Raw genomic sequence first — 22369 nt, 5'->3', positions numbered from 1 at the left:
GGTTAGGCAAGAAAAATACTGTGTGAACCAGCTTTGAATACAAACCCAGTAGTTTTCAAAATCAATCTTAATGAACAGAACTTGGAGAATAATTTGTGCAATAATAATATTGTAAAGATGAACAACTTTGAAAGACTTAGGAACTCTGATCAACATCATGACCAACCATGATGCTAGAGTACTAATGATGATATATGCTATCCCCTTCCTAAGAGAGAAGTGATTCATTTAAGGGGAAAATTGAAACTTTTTTTTTAACATAGCACTGTGGGATTTATTTTTCTTAACTATTAATGTTTCTAATAGAGGAAGAGGTTGTTATTTTTCTTGCTTTCTCAGTGGGAGAGCAAGTGAGGTCCATTTTGTATTTTTCTTTGGTCTATGGCTTTCCATGTTCAAAGAATTCATTACTTAGTTACCAGTCTAGTGTCACTGAACCCCTTTGTACTTAGCTAGCCCTTCTCTCGCTATACTCATACTTACTCTTTCTAGGAGAGAAGACAATGAATTCCTGAGACTGCGCTCCAAGTTTTTCCACCATGCTTTGTGCTACATTAACTTAGCCATCCAGATCCTTGGTCAACTTCCACACCAACATAATGATACATACAGGGTGATGATTTCATTATTCTCTCCAATGGTACAGATGGAAACCCATCCACACCTTTTTATCCTGTGCAACTCTTGTCCATATCTTTCTGCAAACCATCAACAAGGAGATACTTCCAACACATTAAGGACTTTTTTCTAGGAAGATCTCTCAACATGTCATGAATTCCAATGAAGCATGTGGAATAACCATTAATTATTCTTGATACTGGACCAACCCATCTTTTTTTCTCATTATACATCTTTCTGATGATAACCCTATATTGTCCTTCTTCTGCATAATTCTTCATTGATGGTATTTTGCAATGCATTACCCCCAACCCACCCTGATCCTCTCTATTTCCCTATGTGTTATCCTCAATTTTACTTCTTTATATATTTTTGTATCCACAAGGCATTCTTCCAGGCACCATGCTTTTTCAGTGGGGGTGGGGGTGGAAATTAGGAGAGAAGGGAGTTAATCCATGTACTTTTATTGGCATCTTGTGTGATCAGCACAATAAGTTGTGCATACATTGCTATAAAATGTTGTTTGCAAAAGTCTATTTATTTCCTTTTGATATCTTCATTAAGGGTGTCTTTGAGGTAAGTATAGATAATCCTCCAAAAATATTGTAGAGATGATAAAGTAGACATATGAGTTGACAGTTAATGATGTTTTCTTAGATGATATTTTATATACAATAACAGAATTCATGTTTATTTCTAAGCAGTTTTTTACCCATCTTAGGTAGATTGAGATTTCTTCCATAAACACTATAAAATTGTGCTATCTCTAGCACAGGAAAAAAAATCTGGTAGGAAAAGAAATCCATTCATGAAATATTCATTGCCTTGTTACCATCTACTTTTCCTGCTGCTGTCCCTTCTTTTTAATATATTTAGAAATGGAAGGGACTTACTCTAAACCCTTCATTTTGCAGGTAAGAGAAATGGGGTCAAGGGAAATTAAGTAACTTTTCTAAAGTCTCACAGGTAGTAAAGGAGTAAGGAATTGAATTCAGGTCCTTTGATTCCTAAACCAATGAGAATTCCACAGTATCATTCTTCCCTTCCTACAATACTAGATGGCACAATGGATAAAGCACAGGGCCTGGAGTCAAGAAGACCTGAATTCAAATTTGGCCTCCCATATGTACTAGATGTGTAAACCTGGGCAAGTCACTCAACCTCTCTCTGCTGCATTTTTCTCATTTGTAATATGTGAATAATTGTAGTATCTATTTCAAAAAGTTATTGTGAAGACCAAATAATATAATATTTATACAGTGCTTAGCATAGGGCATAACACATAGTAGGTACTTAATAAATACTGGTTTTCTTCCTTATTCCCTTCTATTATACTTTAATTTTGTATTTAGTTTATTCTCTATCTATAATATCTACCCAAAATAAATTTACTGATGAAAAACTTTTCCTTTCTTCATCCCTCCTTCATTCTCTTCTCTTTTTCCCTTCCTCTTCTCTCCTTCCCTCTCTTCCTTCCTTTCTCCCTCCTTCCCTTCCCTTCTTCACTCCCTCCTGTTCTTCCCTTCCTCCCTCTCTCCTTACCTCATCCCTTCTCATCTTCTTTTCTTTTCCCTTTATTTCCTTTCCTCCTCCCTTTGTATTCTTTTCTTTATTTCTTTCCTCCCTCCTTCTCTTCTTCCTTCTCTCCTTCCTTCCCTTTTCCTCCCTTATTTTTCCCTTCCTTCCTTCCTTCTTCCCTTTTTCCTTCCTCCATCTCTCCCTTCCTTTCTCTTTTCCCTCCTTGCTTCCTTCCTTCTTTCCCTTCTTCCTTTCTTCTTTCTTTAAGCTGAGTTTGCCCAATGTCAATGAATGCCAACAAATACTGCTGGTCACCGTTGAAAGTTTTGCACTCATCAGCATGAAAGCAGATGAGAGGATCAGTAAAAGTCTAATTGTATGAGAAGCCTCATATAGGTACTAGTCTGATCAGTTCTTTTAGGGAAGATCTAGAAGCAATTTCCCTCTTCTTTGCACAGACATTTCATTTTCTTTCTCCCTTACTACACTCTTCATATCCTACCTAATTCTCTTGTTTACCTCTGTACCTGGCTTATCTTGTATTATTTTCTCTATTAAACCACAAAAACTAAACCATTCATTTAAGGCTGGGGCAAGATTGTATTTTCTGTGGTATCTTCCATAACACCTAATATAAGGTATTGCACGCAAAGGCACTAAGAAGTAATGGTTGAATTGAGTATAATCAACAGTCCCACATCTCTTAGATAGTAGTAACATTCACCTAGGGATTTCCTTGGGATTTATGGCAGTACATGATTCTGTGTCCAAAATGTATAAGGTTTGAAGATAGCCTGAAATACCCAGAACATTATCTTTGAAAAAAAGCTATCTTAGAATTGCAGGTGACTCTGGCAGTCTGACTTAATGCTAATCTTTAGGATTGGTGCTTGTATTGGCATTAGGATTAGGTCCTACACTGGGGGAATATTTTTTCTTAAACCCTCAAAATCTCCTTGATACAAGGGAATCAGTGATCTTCAGTGAAAACTTTCTAAGCATTCGTAGTGACTTGCAAAAGCTTAAAAAAATGCTTGAAGCATCAGGATACTGTTTGGAAGATGGATTGTTTAGCCTAGATATAGACTCATAAAAATACTTATAGCTCATCCCATCAGACCCCCTTTACTTTAAGAATGGAGAAACTGTGGCCCCAAGAAAGCAAGTGATTTGCACAAAGTCACGAGGCTGGTGGCAGGGTAGCAGGGAATACGGTTTAGCTCCTTGAGAGCAGAAATTGTTTTATTTTTGTCTTTTGATTCCCAGCCTGGCAGTATGCCTGTACCAGAGTAGATGTTTAATATATATGTGTAGATGACGTGATTGAACAGAACCCATGTCTTCCAGTTCTCAGTCAGATGTTCCTTGCTCACATCTTGGTTGTAGTCATTGAAGGCCTAAACAGATAAAATATTTTGCAGTGTTAATTAACAAACATATCTTGTCTTTAACTTAAAGAACATTAAATCCTCCAAGAAAGTTATTTCAAATAATAACAACTTAATGACTTAATTGCAATGGGAGAAAGAACTGTGGGCTCCTCCTAAGGCATTCTCATTCCTTGAATCTCTGAAAGAAAGTGAGCAACTCACTATGCCATCCACCAGCTGTGAAAGCATCTGGGTCGTGTAGTGAATTAGATCGCCAGGCTGGGAGTCAGGAAGACTCATCTTCCAGAGTTCAAATCTGGCCTCAGACTCTTATTAGTGGTGTAACCCTGAGCAAGTCACTTTACCCTGTTTACCTCGGTTTCCTAATCTGTAAAATAAGCTGCAGAAGGAAATGGCAGACCATTCCAATATCTTTGCCAATAAAACCCTAAATGAGGTCATGAAGAGTGGTATGTCACTAAATGGCTGAATAACAAATGAACCTTGTTGCTTTGCCATTTCAGAGAGAAAAGAGGTATTGAACACAGGGGTATTGTAAGACTTAAATAACAGATGTAAACTTTGGAAATCTGAAAGCACTACATGAATGACAGTTTTTATTATGATATCCTCAGTCACTGAATCTCCAGTCTGGTGATGACTATTCCTCAGCCTTTCGCTACATTCTTGTTTAGCTTAAACAATTCTGCAAAACAGCGATAAGCTAGGAAATGTTTAACAACCAGTTGTGGGGGGGGGGAAAGAAATGTGTACATGCATACTTTTAGTTTAATCTGCATTATGAAAGCTTTCTTCAATGTAGACAATCACTATGATATTTAATCAAGTCCTCATTTGTAGCAATTGCTGGTTTCTGAGGTACACGGAAAACGTAAGTTGTTCTCTCAAGCCTAAATCTGGTTAGAGCTGACTCCAGCATATCCCTGAGTGAATAACTCTTCTTTTATAGGGATATGGAATCAAGGACCCAAACAAGAGAAGTTTAAGTTCTTTAAGTCAAAAACATGCAAAGAGTAATGGAACACCCCCTTCAGACTCAGAGAATCCAAGTCTGAACGACATATGTCAGTCTGTCAATCAAAGGAAGTCATGGGCCAATTAAAAAGCATACATGGGTGCCTGAGAGGATATTCAGTTGGATTAGATCAACTGTCTTAATGGACCAGAAATCAACTGGGCTATGTGACAAGTTCACTCCATTTGGTTGCCTGTCTGGTGCTATTTGAAAAAGAAGTGGAAATCGATGAGTCAGTTTGGTGGGATCATTAAGATGCTCTACTACTCATCTAAATTGACTAAATTTTTAGTTTTCATTTTCATGTTTGGTGTCTGCAGACAAAACTTCCTAGTTTCCTCCCAAACACAGATTGCCTTGAAAATTGTGCAAAAGGAACAGAAATGATGAGAGATATTCAGATTATGGGAATCCCACTGTGAAATTTTCATTAAGCCCTGTTTGTATTTACAAATCTGGCCTCAGACACTTACTAGCTGAGTGACCCTGGACAAGTCACTTAACCTTGTTTGCCTCAGTTTCCTCATCTGTAAAGTGGATATTTTACATATGTAATGTAAATATATAACAGAATCTCTCTTTTGGAGAAGGAAACGGCAAACCACTCTAGTATCCTTGCCAAGAAACCCCATAAAGAATCATGAAGAGTCAGATACTATTAAACAACAACAAAATAGTCTACCTCAACTTCTTAGGCAAGTGACAGCGGACCAGTCAGAGGTCTTTGAGCTTCAGTCCACTCATCTATGAAATGGACATAAAAATACTTGTACCACTCATCTCATAGGAATTCTGAGAAAATCAAATAAAAGCATTATACAAATGTGAATTGCTTGATCTCAATATACTGTCTTCATGTCCATATGCAGTAGTGAAAGGCTATTATTACACTGAGAAGAAATGTTTTTAATAAAATTATATTAATCTAGTGGGCTATGGTATGCTTACCTAACACCCATTTTTTTTTTTTACTACTAAGGGATACTGTGACCATAGTTCATAATGAGGAGAGAGAGTAGAAGCTTCCTGAGAGCAGAGGCTGTTGCTTTTTTGGCATTGTATCATCAGTATTTGAGTGCCATTACACTTTGAGACAACCAGGTAGGGCAGTAGGTGAGAGACCTTGACTTAGAGTTAGGAAGACCTGAATTGAAAATCTCACTTCAGATACTGGTTGTGTGAACCTGGAAAACCAGTCTTTGGACTTCTCTCAGTCTCAGTTTCTTCATTTCTAAAATGAGGATAATAATAGCATCTGCATTCTAGGGCTGTTGTGAGAATAAAATAAAATGATATATATTGCATTATGTAATATTATACTATGTTATGTTATGTTATGTTATGTTATGTTATGTTATGTTATGTTATACTATGTCAATGATCATTGAGCATCTAGCATACCTAGCATATAGTAGGCCCTTAATAAATATTTGTTGAGCTGAATTCATTTGATATCCTTCTAAACACCAGCAAGCCCTACTCATATGTGAGGATGAACTTATGTTGGTGGCCACTCTAGAGTCTTCTCCTCTATCCCCCTCTTTAGGTCATCAATGCCATTGAGCAGGACTACCGACTGCCCCCACCCATGGACTGCCCTGCTGCTCTGCACCAGCTCATGTTAGATTGTTGGCAGAAGGACCGCAATACCCGACCACGCTTTACAGAGATTGTCAACACCCTGGACAAAATGATCCGGAATCCAGCAAGTCTCAAGACTGTGGCGACCATCACCGCTGTGTGAGTTTCAGTGCATCCCTGAGGGGGTAAAGTCCTTTGGAGAATTAGTTAAGAAAGCAATTTCAAATGCAAGAAAAGGCAGCATGTTAGAGTGGCTACCAAGCTGTCTTTGAATTAGGAAGACCTGGGTTCAAGTCCCAATTCTGACATAAACTAGCTATATGACTCTAGGCAAGTCATTTAACTTTCAGTACCCCAGTTGCCTTGGCTTTCAGATTGGCCTAATTGAATCACTGATTTTATTAGTGAATAAGGCAAATGGAAGAGCATTCAGTTTCTCACTCAGCTTTTTGGGGAGGCATTGTAGTCTAGTGGAAAACTGGTCTTAAAGTCAAAAGACTTGGGTTTGAGTACTGGTTCCATCTATTATTTGCTGTGTGCCATTTTATGTCTCTGAACCTCACTTTCCCAGTCTGTAAAATGGACATTATAATACTTGTTCTCAAAAGAGTTGTGAAGATCAAATAAGATAATGCATGTAAAAGTAATTTATAAGTCTAAGGTCTACATAATGGACACTATTATTTATTTCTCTCTCCTCTCTTTAGATTAAAATGTATACCACTTGTAAAATGGTTAAAAAGTATTAGGAGAATCTCTTAGATGTGTACATTGCTTTAGTTTCTAATTAAGTCTTGTTTTTTTCCACGGCAGTTAGTCTATCTAGCATGATGCCATGCTTCTCTTCATAATGTGTATTCAATTTCTGGAGCTCTCCCATTATGCAAAGTAACGTATGCATTTGTCCTTTGTTGTTGAAGATCATACCGTCAGAGAAATGATGACATGACTTGCATTTGACTTTGTTTTGAGTGAGGGAGGGCTGTGCAGGTCACCAGTCTCACTTCTCCTCCAGAGCCATCTGAATCCAGTGACCAGATATTCATCAGGATGACTGGAGATAACCCAGGATGAGGCAATTGGGGTTAAGTGACTTGCCCAAGGTCACACAGCTAGTGAGTGTCAAGGGTCTGAGGTGAGATTTGAACTCAGGTCCTCCTGCCTCCTGCACTGGTGCTCTATCCACTGCACCACCTAGCTGCCCCATGTAAAGTAATAAGTTTTCCATGAAATAGTAGATAAAAGGCATGGAAAGAACACAGGGATCTCTAGTTAGGACTATTTTGGTTCAGTCCTTTTTCAGTTTTGTATGACACTTCATAAATCTATTAAGGGTTTTCTTGGCAGAGATACTGGAGTGGTTTGCCATTTTCTTCTCCAGCTCATTTTACAGATGAGAAAACTGAAAGAAACAGAGTTAAGTGACTTGCCCAGGGTCATACAGCTAGTAAGTGTCTGAGGTTAGATTTGAATTCTGTAAAGCTTATCTTCCTGACTTCAGGCCCAGCGCTCTATTCATTGTACTACCTAGCTGTCCTCAGATTAGGATCATAAGATTTGGCAAATGACTACCACCCTGGTTATTTGGGGAAAAAATTAGGAAATCTATCATCAGATGACTTTGACTCAGATTTTGCTTACTTTTGTCATTGCAGGCCTTCTCAGCCCCTGTTAGATCGTTCCATCCCTGACTTCACTGCCTTTACCTCAGTGGATGATTGGCTCAACGCTATTAAAATGGTTCAATACAGGGACAGTTTCCTAACTGCTGGGTTCACCTCTCTCCAGCTGGTTACCCAGATGACATCTGAGTAAGTAGATCATATGCTCTTCAACCTATCCAATAAGGATGCAGTTATCCCTTTTGACTTGGGATTTGATTATGTGTGACCTCATTTTTCCCCACAGCTCTATATATTGGTTGATAAATGGAGAAGTGACCTATATTGGGAAGGTAGAAGGGAAAACTGTAGACTATGCCAAGTGGAAGAACTTAAGAATTGTATTTACGCATTATTTGCCTATTCCCTGAGATTCTCTTTTCCATCATTCAAGTTTTAAAACTCAAACCATCAAGGAAAGATTTCAGATGGAAACAACAGAGATATCCACTAACTTAAACCAAACTAGACAGTATACAATCTTAATACCGTGCTCAAAAATACAAGAAATGTCTAGAGATGTTACATAAAATTTTACACTTCTAAAAACTTACAATAGTCTAATAGATGAAATTAGTGTTTCTGTTGGATGGGAAGAGGGTTTTATTATAATTGATGGTCACAGTTCATCATATCAAAGAAAGTTGATATGGATGATGGCCTGGAGCTTGGTCCAATGTTCTAGACTCACTTTGCTTGATCATGGTGAATCTCCATGGCTAATGGAATACACAAAGTCAGACTACCCTGAGGCCATGTATCCAGCAGTCTGTCTCATAAGACACTTATGAGAGGTTAGAGAAGGAATGGACAAGATTCTATCATTCCCTTTACCCCTGATTTCATTCAGCATGAAGTCATTCATTTTTCTGTCTAACTCTTTGAAATTCTGCTTCCAAAAAACTCTAGCTTCTCACCCACTTGTCAGACATAAAGAATATAACCCTAAGATGCAGCATTTACCACGTCCCTATTTAATGGTCTGCCTTGGACCCAGTAGCACAATGGCAGCTTCTTTCCTGGTCCAGCTTTGTTTCTTGGAGAATTGCTGTTGTCAGTGATAACAGGGACACTGCTCTCTCTTGAAAGGTTGTTTGGATGTGGTTCCAAACTTGGGTCTACTAAACATCAGAGTTCATTTAATTTCTCTGTTATAGACCTTGGATACATATCCAGGCATTATCTAAAAAGACAGCTCCTGCCATTATAAATTGCCATCAAGGACAAAAACATAAATATGCAATACTTACAGGCTGAAAATCAATCACCTCAGGTTGTAGCTCTAAAATGGACCCCACAGGATGATTGGCAGAGACTATGGTTCAAGGATGGAAATGACTCCGCAATGAAACTGAGTTGCTTCTTATTTTCACTTCTGTTTCTGACCACTAAGGGAAAGAAGGTAAACCTATACTTTCAGTGCAATGGGGATGGGGTAGAATAATTGGCCCCAGAAGAATTCTCTCCTCTATTTGGAAATATCTACATGCAAAAAAACTGAAGGAGGGAAAAAAAGAAAAAGAATAACTTGAGTGTAAAGTGAAGTTGATATATAGGGAATTTATTTTCAGGTAAGAAATAGAAACTCTGGAAAGAATTTGGCATATTTTGGGAGGAAAAAAAAAGCTGAACAGAAAACAAGCCCTAAGCAAGAGGTTGTTAAAGCACAGAAATGTAAATCATATACATACATACATACACACATATGTATGTATGTATGCATATATGTGTGTTTGTGTGTATGAATATGTGCATTATATATACATATATTATATATATGGAATATATTGATTAATGATAATAATCTCTTAGTAGTCATTAATATGCAATGACCCAAATAAACTGCAACTCAGGAGAAATTGGTAGCCTTGCCATAGTAAAATAAGATGGTGAAAATATGTGCAGGGAAAAATAAACAATAATTATGTCCAGTACTTTTCTTCCCTTCCTTGATCTGGAGGGAACTGTGGAGAGTAGTCTAATAAGTTGTGATTAGGGGATCTGAAGGGCATGTGGTCCATACCTTAGGAAGACTGTGGCAAATTACAGTTTTTCATTTTGGAGACTTGTTTATTCTCCAGAACCTTTTCTACTTAGTTACTGAAAGAAACACGACTACAGTCTGATCTTTTGCCTACCCACCCAGACAGCTACCAACGGACAAGTGCAAATAAAGCAATAGCTTTATTGATGTTAATGCTTAGAAAATTGTATAGGTCTCCACACAGAGTACAGAATGGAAGTCAAGTCGCAGAGACTTTCACTGGATCTCTTTAATTTAGCTAATTAAGTCATTTTGGGGAACATCTTTCCTGGAATTTCAGGATCTTCCTTTCCAAAATAGGGCTAGAAAATTAGTAGTCAGAAAGAATATAAAGGAAGCATGCATACTTGACCTTTACAAATTTCTCAAAATGCCAATATGTGAGTATTGATTTTACAGGAAGGCTCAGTGGGATCCTGGTGGCAGTGTGTGTGTGTGTGCATGTGTATGTGTGTGTGTATGTGTGTGTGTGTCTGTGTGTGTGTAATGTCTCTCTAGAAAGAAAAAAAATCTTCAGCTTTACCCTTAATTTGGAGTTTCTATCTATAAAGATGGGGTTAATGAATAAATCAATCAAATTACTCTGCTGCAACTAAAATAGATAATAAGAAAATGGATTAATCTCAAACACAGGATTTAAACCTTTTTCATGTGGGGTCCCTGGAAGGATTTTAAGGGGGCAACTTGAATGAGCAAAAAAATACATCTTCAATACTTCACTAAACTCTACCTGAATTTTAGCATTTCCTTCCATTATTAATTTCTTCAGTTCCTTCAATTATTTAACAATTGTTATATCCTGAAGCTCCATAAGCTTCAGCAAACTACCCAGGAGTCCATGACCCAAAAATGATGAAGAACTTTGGTTTTAGAATAAATGCCGAAAGTCCTCGAAACTGAAATTATGTTGAACAAGAATATTTTGATAGACTGAGGAAAACTGATCGTGACCTAGAGTCAATTCCAAACATACATAACTAATGAGAGCTGCATCCACATGCCTAAGACCTTATAGAGAATTAGGATGACTGCAGAAGAACTGGGTTAAGATTTCATGGAGGAGTTGTTTCAAGCATTGCTTTGAAAGAAAGGAAGGAGTGTTTTGATGGAGAAGAAAGGCAAAGGGAGACATTTTTCATTCATCTTTATTCAAATCAAATCATTCTGTTCAACTTTACTTTGAATTATTAATACTTTAAAACTCCTTCTTCCTATGATTCCTATAAACATTTCAGCCTTTATTCACACCATTCCCTATGCCTAGGATGCCTTCTTGAAAACTGCTCCCCGTCCTCCCTCCACACACACTTTTTAAAGGCCAAGATCAAAAGCCACCAACTCCACGAAGCCTTTTCAGATGGCCCTAGGCAGACTCCTATGAGCTTTCATTGTATATTATTCAAACTTGCTTAAAGCACTGACATTCTAATTTTCATTGTGGTTATTTATGTGTCTTATATTCCCTACTAGATCGTAGAATCTTTGAGCAGGGGGATTGGTGTCCTGCACATAGTAAGCATGTAATAAATGCTTTTTGAATCGATAAATGAAGCTACAGTGAATTGTTTTTTGTTGTTGTTGTTTCTTTTTCCTCCCCCAGAGATCTTCTGAGAATAGGAGTGACTTTGGCAGGACATCAGAAGAAGATCCTGAACAGTGTTCATTCCATGAGGGTACAGATGAGTCAATCTCCAACCTCAATGGCATGAGAATTCTCATTTTCTGAGGGGTAGGAGTGGGAGGGAAAGGGACAAGGGATGAAGGGGGAAAGAAAGGTTAACAAAACTGTGAAAAGTTTTGGAGAGGTTGGCTTTATCAACCAAGAATCATAATGCCACCAATGAAGAGTCAACTGGACTTGATTTTTTAACAGGCAACTTCCATTTCTCATTGACAGGAGTACCTTTATGATGCCATGGGAAACCAAATATATATAAACATGTAAAAAATCATGTATATAAAAAGAAATGAAGACAAATTAATGTGTGTTGGGGGAATGAAAAATAGACTCAAATCCCACCATCAGTGAGCAAGAGTCATAAACCAATAGGAAGAAAGGGAAGGAGGTAGAGGGAAGAAACAAAAACAATTTTCAATTCTTCTTCACCAATGACTTTTCTTTTCTTTTCTCCTTTTGTACTCCTCCCCTAGACCCCTGTCCCTTCTCCCACATCCATTTCCCTTTGCTCATGACCTGTGTGGGGAAGGTTCTTCAAACAAATTGTCCAGCGCCTGAATCTCAAGATGTCTTTCTGTCAGTTACCAAAGGACTTTGCTGACCACTGCATGGGGGATCCAAACCAAGTCAATTAATGTCTTCATATTGAAGAAGAGATGTACCTTCAATTGAAAACCTTGTTTTTCTTTTGTTTGCATTTTTTGCAAAAAGGAAAAAGAAACCACAAATTGGAAAAAAAAAAAAGAAAACCTGTTTCTGTGCGTGTGAACACGAGTGTGTGTGTGTGTCTGCATTGTAAAATGACTGTGGATTCATTGCTTGTTCATAACAGACACAAACAAGAGACAAGAACTGCAACAGCATCATCATCATCATCACTCCCCAGGAAGTCGGGAACAATCATAGGTTGTTGACTTGGCTTTCTGTTTGACCCAGCTGGACCATTGGTTTCATTGGGGTTGGGAGTGGGGAGAAAAAAAGAAAGGAAACCAAACTCACAATAGCTTGCAAACTCAGAGACAGGAAGCAGAGGAGAGCTTTGAAATGGATCTTATTTGGGCCATGCTAGAATAGTATTGACTGTTGGATTACTGGCAACTGAAAAGGAAGAGAAAAAAAGAGTATGTGGAGAATATTCTCCAACATTCCAGTAACATATAGGTAGGTGGCAAAGAAGGAGTCTTCTTTTCTAACATGTGGACCTAAGGGTTTTGGTCTTAAATACTGGCTTAGGTTGTATGGCTTCAGAGGTATGTTCATATGTTTCTGTGTTTCTCTTTACACTATTCTCTATTGTACCTCATCGCTCAATTCACTTTTGTAAATTCCACTTAACATTTAAATATTTTTAATTTTGCCTTTTACCTTAATCTCCTTGCTAATTTTATCTGTCTAATTAAAATGAGCAGAAGCATGTCTGGGTTTACATATAATGGTGTCAGAGTGTATGTCCATGTGCCAATGGGTTTCACTTGAGTAACCATGGAAGCCTATAAAAACACCTTCCCCATTAAATTGCTCTCTAGATGGGATAGAGAGGACATTTCCTTTGACCTGTCACTCTCAAGTGGGAGGACACTGTATGAAACATTCCCACTAGCATAGCCAAGAGAAGAAATTAAGAAGCTACATTACTCTGAGCTCATAGAAGGCTCTGGCCAATATACAAACTAAACCGATGCATTAGCCCAGCTTTGGTATATATACATGCACTAATTGTTGTCTTCAGTGTATACACTCCATTTTCAAAACAGCCAATTTGGGTACCTTTGTAAAACTCCAAATCATTCAACATACCTCTAAAGAACACTTTCTAGTTGTGGATGTCATGATGGTGCTCACATGCATGTGTTGGTGTATAATTAAAAGGAATTATGGGATTGCCACATTTCTTGTGTAATAAACAATTATGGCTAGAATAGTGTTATTTTCAGTGCCAGAAACCCTCATTATTGAGGGGAAATTCCTAGTTATCAAAGATCAAAAGACCTATCAAAACCTACTCACAGGTTAGAGATATAATCTTATTCATCATTTCACTATTTGCATTTCTCTCCTTAAAGTATTTGCTTTTCACATAATCTTAGATGAATGAATGAGTGAATGAATGAATGAATGAATATAGATACAACACTTCCCATCAGATTCAAAGTCCCCTTTGAGAGCCCCTTCCCCTTCCAGTCCAGGAAATAATCGGGCAGATAAGCAAATTTTTCCTTATTAATTGCTTGACAATTCCATGCACAATTTACTAATTGCCCCAAAGACTTCAATCCATGAAGTGTCTGACAAGCCCAGGCAATGCTGCTAATCTACTCTCAATTTTCCACAGGAATGAATTTTAATTTGTCACTAAATAGATCATGCTGCATTCTTAACCCTGGTGTCCCCATACTGGGCTCAATGGAAAACTGTCAGCTTTTTTGCAGCAGATAGATTGCTTCAAGGAGAAAACAAGGTTTCTTCCTCTAATTTAGTTTCTTCAGAAGACAACAGGAATAGAAAAACATTCAAAATGATGAGAAGGAATGTGGAATAAGAACAGTAATCATGGGAGGAAGCACATCCCTCAACTGGGGGAGACTATGACAAAGTGGGTAGAGAGAGAGGTGCTATTTACTGCCCTTCATCCCATGGCAGACCCATTTAAATACTCTCCTTGACAAGTGCCGACAGGCCATTCACTGAAAGCTTTTGGGTAATGGATACAAATCATGACATATTTTGTCTTTGTGCAAAGATGTGTCAGCGTGGAACCTGTTATGGTAACCTTCTGATATTGGAGTAGCAACAAAAGAATCCAACCACTCTCAGGTATATTCAAGCTATGGGAGTAACCCATAGGTTGGCTTTATCTCCATCTTGTTTAATATCCTTCACTTTAACTCAGTCTAGCACTAACCACATTTTCAGGGTAGCTGCATGCAACAAAGGCAAGCTCCTCATCACCAGCTGTGTCAAGCTAATGTCAAGTCCCTGAAGTTTAATCAGGTCTATGTGTAGCCCTAATTGTTGAATGTACTTAAGGACCAAGAGCTTGAAGAATTGAGTATATGGTTGTCAACTGATACAATAACTTCACAATACAGAGGCCAGCAGTGCTCTTAGTATAAACAGATATTCATTCCTGTAAAGATATCAAACTATTAAGAATCAAATGTGCCATGATTGTATTGAAGGTTTATTTGAATCATAGGGAAGAAGGTGGGAAATATTTGACTTTTTAGGCCATTGGGCTAGAAGTCGTAAGAGTAAAGAATATTCTGGGGTCCTAGAGGGTAAATCCCAAACTCCTAGTCTGCCCCCACCCCATCCCACCCTCCACTTCTTCAATATTCCCATGGGAAAAGGAATGAAATAATAAGGGGGGAAAGGAGTAAATAGATGAAGAGAAAATTTATTGGATATGGAGCTTTAGAGTTTATAGACATTCAAGTTTCTAGATAACAAAGAGAGTCATACCCTATAGAGAACACCTGAGAAAATTTTTTAAAAATATGAAGATTATTATGAGGCCACTGGAATTAACTAGATTCCATTTTTCTTTGCTGTTTTTTTTCTTTTTCTTACTCCCACACTTTAACTGTGTTTGTGTTTGGGAGTGTGGTGGGGAATTAATGGTTTAGATCTCAGTCTTGTGTTTTGTTTGTTTGCTTTTTACTGATACCACTCTCTCCCTCAGAGAGCTAATTCATTCATCTAAAGTCATTACCTCTCTCTAGATGACTCCCAAACCTATTTTTCCAATCCTATACTTCCACTGAAGATCATGTTACATCTACAACTTCTTGATAAAGTTTACATTTATACATTCATAATAATAGTAGCTGTCAGATTTGCAAAGTACCTAATTCATGTTATGTTATTCAATCTTCACAACATTCCTGTGAAATAGGTGCTATTATTACTCCCCTGTGGCTGAGGAGGAAACTGAGGTTGAAGGTTACGTGGCTTACCCAGGATCACACAGCTAGTCAGTGTCCAGAAAGGAAGTTGAGTTCATCTTGACTCTAAATCCAGCTTTCTGTCTACTATTCTATTTTACTCCCCTTTATTAGTAATAATAGCTAAAACATGAAACATTTTTTAACGTTAAGAACTTTGTCATTCTTCAAATTTATCACTTATTTTTAATGTCCTTTTTAAAAAATATTGAGTTCTAAATTCTTTTCCTCCCTTCAATCCCTCTCTTACCTACTGAGAAAGTAATATGGTATCAATTATACATGTAAAAACATACAAAACATAATTTCATATTAGCCATTCACAAAAAAGCAAGAAAAATAAAATGAAAAAATCATACTTCAATTTGTGCTCAGAGTTCATTAGTTCTTTCTCTCTGTAGGTGGATAGGGTCCTTCAGGATTTTCTTGTGTCATTGTATTGATCAGGCTATCTGAGCTGTTCACAGTTGATCACCATCATCATCATCACAAAATTGCTATTTCTCTGATCCCTTGCTTCTGCTCACTTCACTCTACATCCATTCATATAGATCTTACCAGGTTTTTCTGAAAGCGACCTGATCATCATTTCTTATAGCACAGTAGTATTCCATCACAATCATGTATCACAAATTGTTCAGTCATTTCCCAATTGATGGATATCCCTTCAACTGCCAATTCTTCATCCATAAAAAAGAGCTGCTATACATACTTTTGTACATATACATCCTTTTACTTTTTCTTTAATCCCTTTGGGATATTAGACCCAGCAGTTGTATTGCTAAATCAAAGAGTATGCACAGTTTTGTAGCCATTGGGCAAAGTTCCAAATTGCTCTCCAGAATGATTGGATCAGTTCACAATTCCACAAATATAGTACATTAGTGTACCACATCCCCTACAGTATTTGGCATTTTCCTTTTCTGTCATGTTAGCCAATCTGATAGGTGTGAAGTGATACTTCAGAGTTATTTTAATTTATATTCCTCTAATTAATAATTATTTAGAGCATTTTTTTCTGTGACTACTAATAGATGTGATTTCTTCTGAAAACTTTCTATTCATATCTTTTGACCATTTATCATTTGGGAAGTGATAAATTTGTATAAATTTATTTGTATAAACTTGACTTAGTTGTTTGTTGAGAAATGGTCCTTTTTCAGATAAACTTGCTGTATTACATGTATATGTATTATATATATACACATATATGTATGTATATGTGTATACATACATATATGTGTATATATGTATATGTATATATATACATATATATATATATATATATATATATATATAATATATATATCTTCATTGTCTATGGCACCTTTAAGAAAAACTGTAGTTTCCCTGATTATATTTTTAAATTAGGTCTGTTTTTGCTTTTGCTTTGCTGGAGATCATGATTGCTACCCCTGACTTTTTTATATTAGCAGAAGCATAATAGATCTAATCTAGCCTCTTATTTTAACTCTGTGTATCTTTTTGTTTCAACTGTGTCTCTTGTAAGCAATATGTTGTTGGATTCTGCTTTCTAATCCATTCTGCCATATGCTATTATTTTATGGGTGAGTTCATTCCATTCACAATCATGATTATGATTACTAACTGTGTATTTCCCTCTCTCCAATGTTCATTTCTACTTCCTTCTCTCTCTTTTTACCCTGTCCCTTCTCAAAAGTCTGTTTTGCTTCTGACCATTGCTCCTCTAAATCCACCCTCTCTTTTATTACCCTCCCCCACTCCCTGCCTTCTCTTATCCGCTTGTCCCTCTACTTCCCAATTAGGTAATATAGTTTTCTATATCCAGCTGAATATATGTGTATGCATATATATGTATTCATACATATATGTCTGAGTATACACACAGTAATTATGTATGTATATGCATATGTATATGTATATGCATATATTCTTCCCTCTTTGTACCAATTCCAGTGAGACTGTGGTTCAAGCATTGCCCATCACTTTTCCCCTTTCTTGCATGCCTCTTTTATGTGAGACATTTGTCCTTATTCTTCCTTTTCTTCTCTCTTCTCCCAGTGTATCCCTCTTTCTCACCTTTTAATTTTTTGAGATCATCCCAACATGATCAACTCAGAGATATGCCCTAAATCTGTGTAGATTCCTTCTAACTGTCCTAATGATGATAAAGTTCTTAGGATTATGTATATGTCATCTTCCCATGTAGGAATATAAACCTTTTAGTTGAGCTTTTCTTTTAGTTCCTTGTGATTTCTCTCTCACATTTACCTTTTTATGTATCTCTTAAGTCTTGTGTTTGAATGTCAAGTCTTCTATTCAGTTCAGGAATGCTTAACAATCCCCTATCTTTTTAAATATACATTTTCCCCCTGATGGGCTATACTCAGTTTTGCTGGATCAGTTTCCCTTGGTTGCTATACTAGCTCCTTTGCCTTCTGGAGCATCATATTCCAATCCCTCCACTCCTTTAATGCAGAAGCTGTTAAATCTTGTGCTACCTGACTGTAGTTCCACAGTACTTAAGTTGTTTCTTTCTGGATGCTTGCAATATTTTCTCCTTGACTCTGGAGCTCTGGAATTTGGCTGTAATGTTCCTGTGAGTTTTCATTTTGGAATCTCAATAGATGATCAGTGAATTCTTTCAATTTCTATTTTACCCTCTGGTTTGAAGATATCCGAGCAGTTTTCTTGACAGTTTCTTGAAATGTGATTGATCATGACTTTTAGATAATCCAGTAAGTTTTAAGTTATCGCTCTTCAGTTTATTTTACAGGTCAGTTTTTAAGAGATACTTACATTTTCTTCTTTTTATTTATTCTTTTGACTTTGTTTCATCATTTCTTGATGTCTCGTTGAGTCATTAGCTTCTACTTGTCTGATTCTAATTTTTAGGGAGGTTTGTACCTCTTTCTTCATTTGGCTAATTCTGCTTTGTAAGGAGTTGTTTTCTTCAGCAAATTTGCTTTGCTCTTTAACCATTTGACAAATTCCATATTTAAGGCATTATTCTCTTTAGAGAATTTTTGTGCCTCTTTTACCAAGCTGTTAATTCTTTTGTCATGATGTTCTTGAATCTCTCTCATTTCCTTAACCAGTTTTTCCTCTACTGTTATTATATCTTTCTTTACCTCTTCAAGGAATTCATGTTGAGCTTATATTCACTTGGCATCTTTCTGAGGCTTTGTTCATAGTTTTCACATTGTTTCTTCTTCTGAGTTTATGTTTATGTTTCCTGTCACCATAGTAGCTTTTCAGGGTCAAGTTTTTGTTTTTCGATCTTTGTTCATTTTCCCAGTCTCTTTCTTGACTTCAAACTTTTTTGCCTAATAGTGTAGCTTAGAGAGTTAATTTTACTTAATATTTTATTCTCCCCTAGTTACATGTAAAAAAATTAACATTCATTTTTAAAACTTGAAGTTCAAAATTCTCTCCCTTCCTCCCTCTCTATGACCCCTCAATTAGAAAGCAAGAAATTCAATATAAGTTATACATGTGTAGTCATGAAAAACATTTCTATAATGGTCATGTTATGAAAGAAAACATAGTCAAAAAATAACCCTCAAAAAAGTAAAAAAAAAAAATGTATGCTTCAATCTGTTCTTTGAGAACCATCAGTTCTTTTTCTGGGAATGGATAACATTTTTCATCATAGGTCCTTGAGATTGATTGATATATTGGATTAGATGTATTGGATTGATGTATTGCTTAGAATGGTTGTCATTCACAGTTGATCATCTTACAATATTGTTGTTACTTTGTACATAGTACATTTCATTTTGCATCAGCTCATGCCAGTTTCTTCAGGCTTTTCTGAGAGCCTCCTGCACATCATTTCCCATAGCACAATAGTATTGCATCACAGTTGCATACCTTTTGTTCAGCCATTCCCAGTTGATGGGCATTCCCTCAATTTCCAATTCTTTTCCACAAGAAAAGAACTGCTATAAAAGTTTTACACACATAAGTCCTTTTTTTTCTATTTTTTAAAATCTCTTTTGGATACAGACCTAGTAGTGCTATTGCTAAGTCAAAGGGTATAGATGATTTAGATTATGGATGATATGGATTATGCCTTTTGAGCATAGTTACAAATTGCTCTTTAGAATGGTTTAGTCAGTTCACAATTCCACCAACAGTGCATTAATGTCCCATTTTCCCCACATCCCTTCCACCATTTGTCATTTTCCTTTCCTTCCCTATTAGTCAACCTAGGAGGTATGAGGTAGTATCTTAGAATTATTTTAATTTGGATTTCTCTAATCAATACTGAGTTAAGCATTTTTTTATCCTATGGCTATAGATAGCTTTGGTTACTTCATTTGAAAACTTTTCATATATTTTGATCATTTATCAATTGGTGAATGGCTCTTACTTTTATAAATTTGACTCAATTTTGCATAAATTTGAGAAATGAGGTCTTTAGCAAAGAAACTTGCTTCAAATTTTTTTTCACAGTTACTATGGCTAACTGTATTTCCCTCCATCCTACTCCCACCTATATATTCTATTCTCTATCTCCTTTCACACTGTCTGCTCTCAAAAGTGTTTTGTTTCTGACTATCTATCACACGTACCCGTTACCTCTTCCCCTCCTAGTTTCCTGTAGGGTAAGATAGATTTCTATATCCAATTGAGTGAATATGTTAGTCTCTCTTGGAGCCACTTCTTAATGAGAGTAAAGTTCACTCACTCCCCCTTACCTGCCCTCTCTTCCCCTCCATTGTAAAAGCTTTCTCTTTTATGTCAGATAATTTACTCTATTCTCCCTCTCCCTTTCCCTTTCTCATAATGGATTACACTCTCATCCCTTAATTTTTACTTTTTTTTAAGATATCATCCCTTCATTATCAACTCACACCTGTGACCTTTATCTCTATATACTCCTTCTACCTTCCCCAATAATGAGAAAGTTCTTATGAGTCACAAGGATCATTTTCCCATGTAGGAATGTAAACAGTTTAATCTTATTAAGTCCTTTATGATTTCTCTCTCCTGTTTACCTTTTTATGCTTCTCTTGAGTCTTGTATTTGAAAATCAAACTTTCTATTCAAATCTGGTCTTTCTATTAAGAATTCTTGAAAGTCCTCTCTTTCACTAAAAGTCTATTTTTCCCCTGAAGGATTATACTCATTTTTACTGGGTAGGTGATTCTTGGTTGTAGTCCTTGCTCCTTTGCCCTTTGGAATATCATATTCCAAGCTCTCTGATTATTTAATGTAGAAACTGCTAAATTTTGTGTTATCTTGACTATAGCTCCACCATACTTGAACTGTTTCTGTCTCTTTGTAATATTTTCTTCTTGACCTTGGAACTCTGAAATTTGGCTACAGTAATCCTGGAAGTTTTCATTTCAGTATCTCTTTTAGGAGATTATCAGTGATTTCTTTCCATTTATATTTTACCATAGAATATCAGGACAGTTTCCCTTGATAATTTCTTGAAAGATGATGTCTAGACCCTTTTTTTTTTTTGTCGTGGCTTTCAGGAAGTCCAATAATTTTAAAAAGTATCTCTCCTGGATCTATTTCCCAGATCAGTTGTTTTTTCCAATGAGATATTTCTCATTGTCTTCTTTTTTTCGTTCTTTTGGTTTTATTTTACTGTTTCTTGATTTCTCAGAAGCTCATTAGTTTCCATTTGCTCAGTCCTAATTTTTAGGGAACTGATTTCTTCAGTGAACTTTTGGACTTCCTTTTGCATTTGGCCAATTCTGTTTTTTAATGACCTGATCTGTTCTTTAAGGTGCTATTTTCTTCAGTATTTTTTTGCACGTGTCTCCTTTTCCAAGCTATTGACTTGTTTTTCATGATTTTCTTGCATCACTCTCATTTCTCTTCCAAATTTTTCTTTTACCTCTCTTACTTGATTTTCAAAATCCTTTTTGATCTCTTCTGTGGTGAGTTTGTATTTTTCTTGTGTTTTGATCGTCCTTGTCATTGTAATAATTTTCTGCGGTCAAAATTTTTTCTGTTGCTTTCTTATATTACCAGGCTCTACTTCCTTCAGGGGGTTTGTACAGCTGTCTTCTGTGGTAATAAGCATCCAAAACATACACAGGAGGAGGTCTGCTGTCATAGGTTCTTAGATCTGCATTCATAAAAAGCAGCCTTTGAGGGGTAAACAATCACTTTAATCAAACACATGTATCATTCCTTTAACCAAGTACATATATCATTCAGTTAGTTCAGGGAGTCAGCACCCTGAATTTCAAAGAAAATACAGGGAAATCAAAAGATCAACAGACATGGCTTCCTCTGTCTGAATTCAACAGATAATTGGATCCCAACTGTCTGATCATCATTACCAGAGAAAAGCATGACATCTTGGTTTTCAAAGCTGAGGGACTCCTTAGCATCTTCCCAGAGTCCTCATCTGGCCAAATAAACACTTCCAGTCAGTGAGCCCCAAAGTAATCAACAGACGTGGCTTCTTCTGCCTGACCACAATTCAACAGACAGGTACAGCTGTCTGACCATCATTACCAGAGAGGAAAACATGACATCTGGGTTCTCAAAGCCAGGGGACACCTTAGTGGCTTCTCAGAGTCCTCATCTGGCACGCAAACCTTCTTACCAAAAACTAAGCCCCAAAGTAAAACCTCACCCTCAGAGTATTTATACCTTTTTCAGAGCCAGAGTGCATCTCAATCCTTGAGACTCAGTGTCTCATTAACACACGCTGTGGGTGTTTCTAAAAATCTTCCCTAATCAACCTCCCCTTAATGGGGAGGCCCATTAATGGATGCAGAAGATCTTTAATAACATTAAAAATACAAATACATATATGGTTTCTAGTTAAACTCTAGTTTCTGTACTTTACTTCTAGTAAAGACTCTTGATTGGTAAAGGCAAGATTCAATCAGGCGCTTGATTATGATAAAACAAAAACAGCAAAAGATCCTAAGTTTACTTGCCATTACATCTTCAGAGATAC

The 22369-nt window shown here is 36.7% G+C and overlaps 1 protein-coding gene across 5 annotated transcripts in view; it reads left to right on the top strand.

Moving 5' to 3' along the window:
• Positions 1–12936, top strand: part of EPHB1 (EPH receptor B1) — a 700554-nt gene extending 687618 nt beyond the window's left edge. For 2 of the 5 annotated variants that reach the window (XM_072613594.1, XM_072613596.1), the window contains exons 14-17: positions 6089–6282; positions 7779–7934; positions 11429–11557; positions 11980–12936. In XM_072613594.1, the coding sequence (XP_072469695.1) occupies positions 6089–6282; positions 7779–7934; positions 11429–11537 (459 nt within the window). In that variant the 3' untranslated portion in view covers positions 11538–11557; positions 11980–12936. The remainder of the gene's footprint in view (positions 1–6088; positions 6283–7778; positions 7935–11428; positions 11558–11979) is intronic. The other 3 variants (XM_072613591.1, XM_072613595.1, XM_072613592.1) reach the window with 2 other exon arrangements.
• Positions 12937–22369: the final 9433 nt, after the last annotated feature.

The sequence above is a fragment of the Notamacropus eugenii genome, chromosome 5, assembly GCF_028372415.1.
Source record: "Notamacropus eugenii isolate mMacEug1 chromosome 5, mMacEug1.pri_v2, whole genome shotgun sequence".
Lineage (NCBI taxonomy): Eukaryota > Metazoa > Chordata > Mammalia > Diprotodontia > Macropodidae > Notamacropus > Notamacropus eugenii.
The sequence above is the reverse complement of the archived record's forward strand: the minus strand, read 5'-3'. Positions and strand labels throughout refer to the sequence as shown.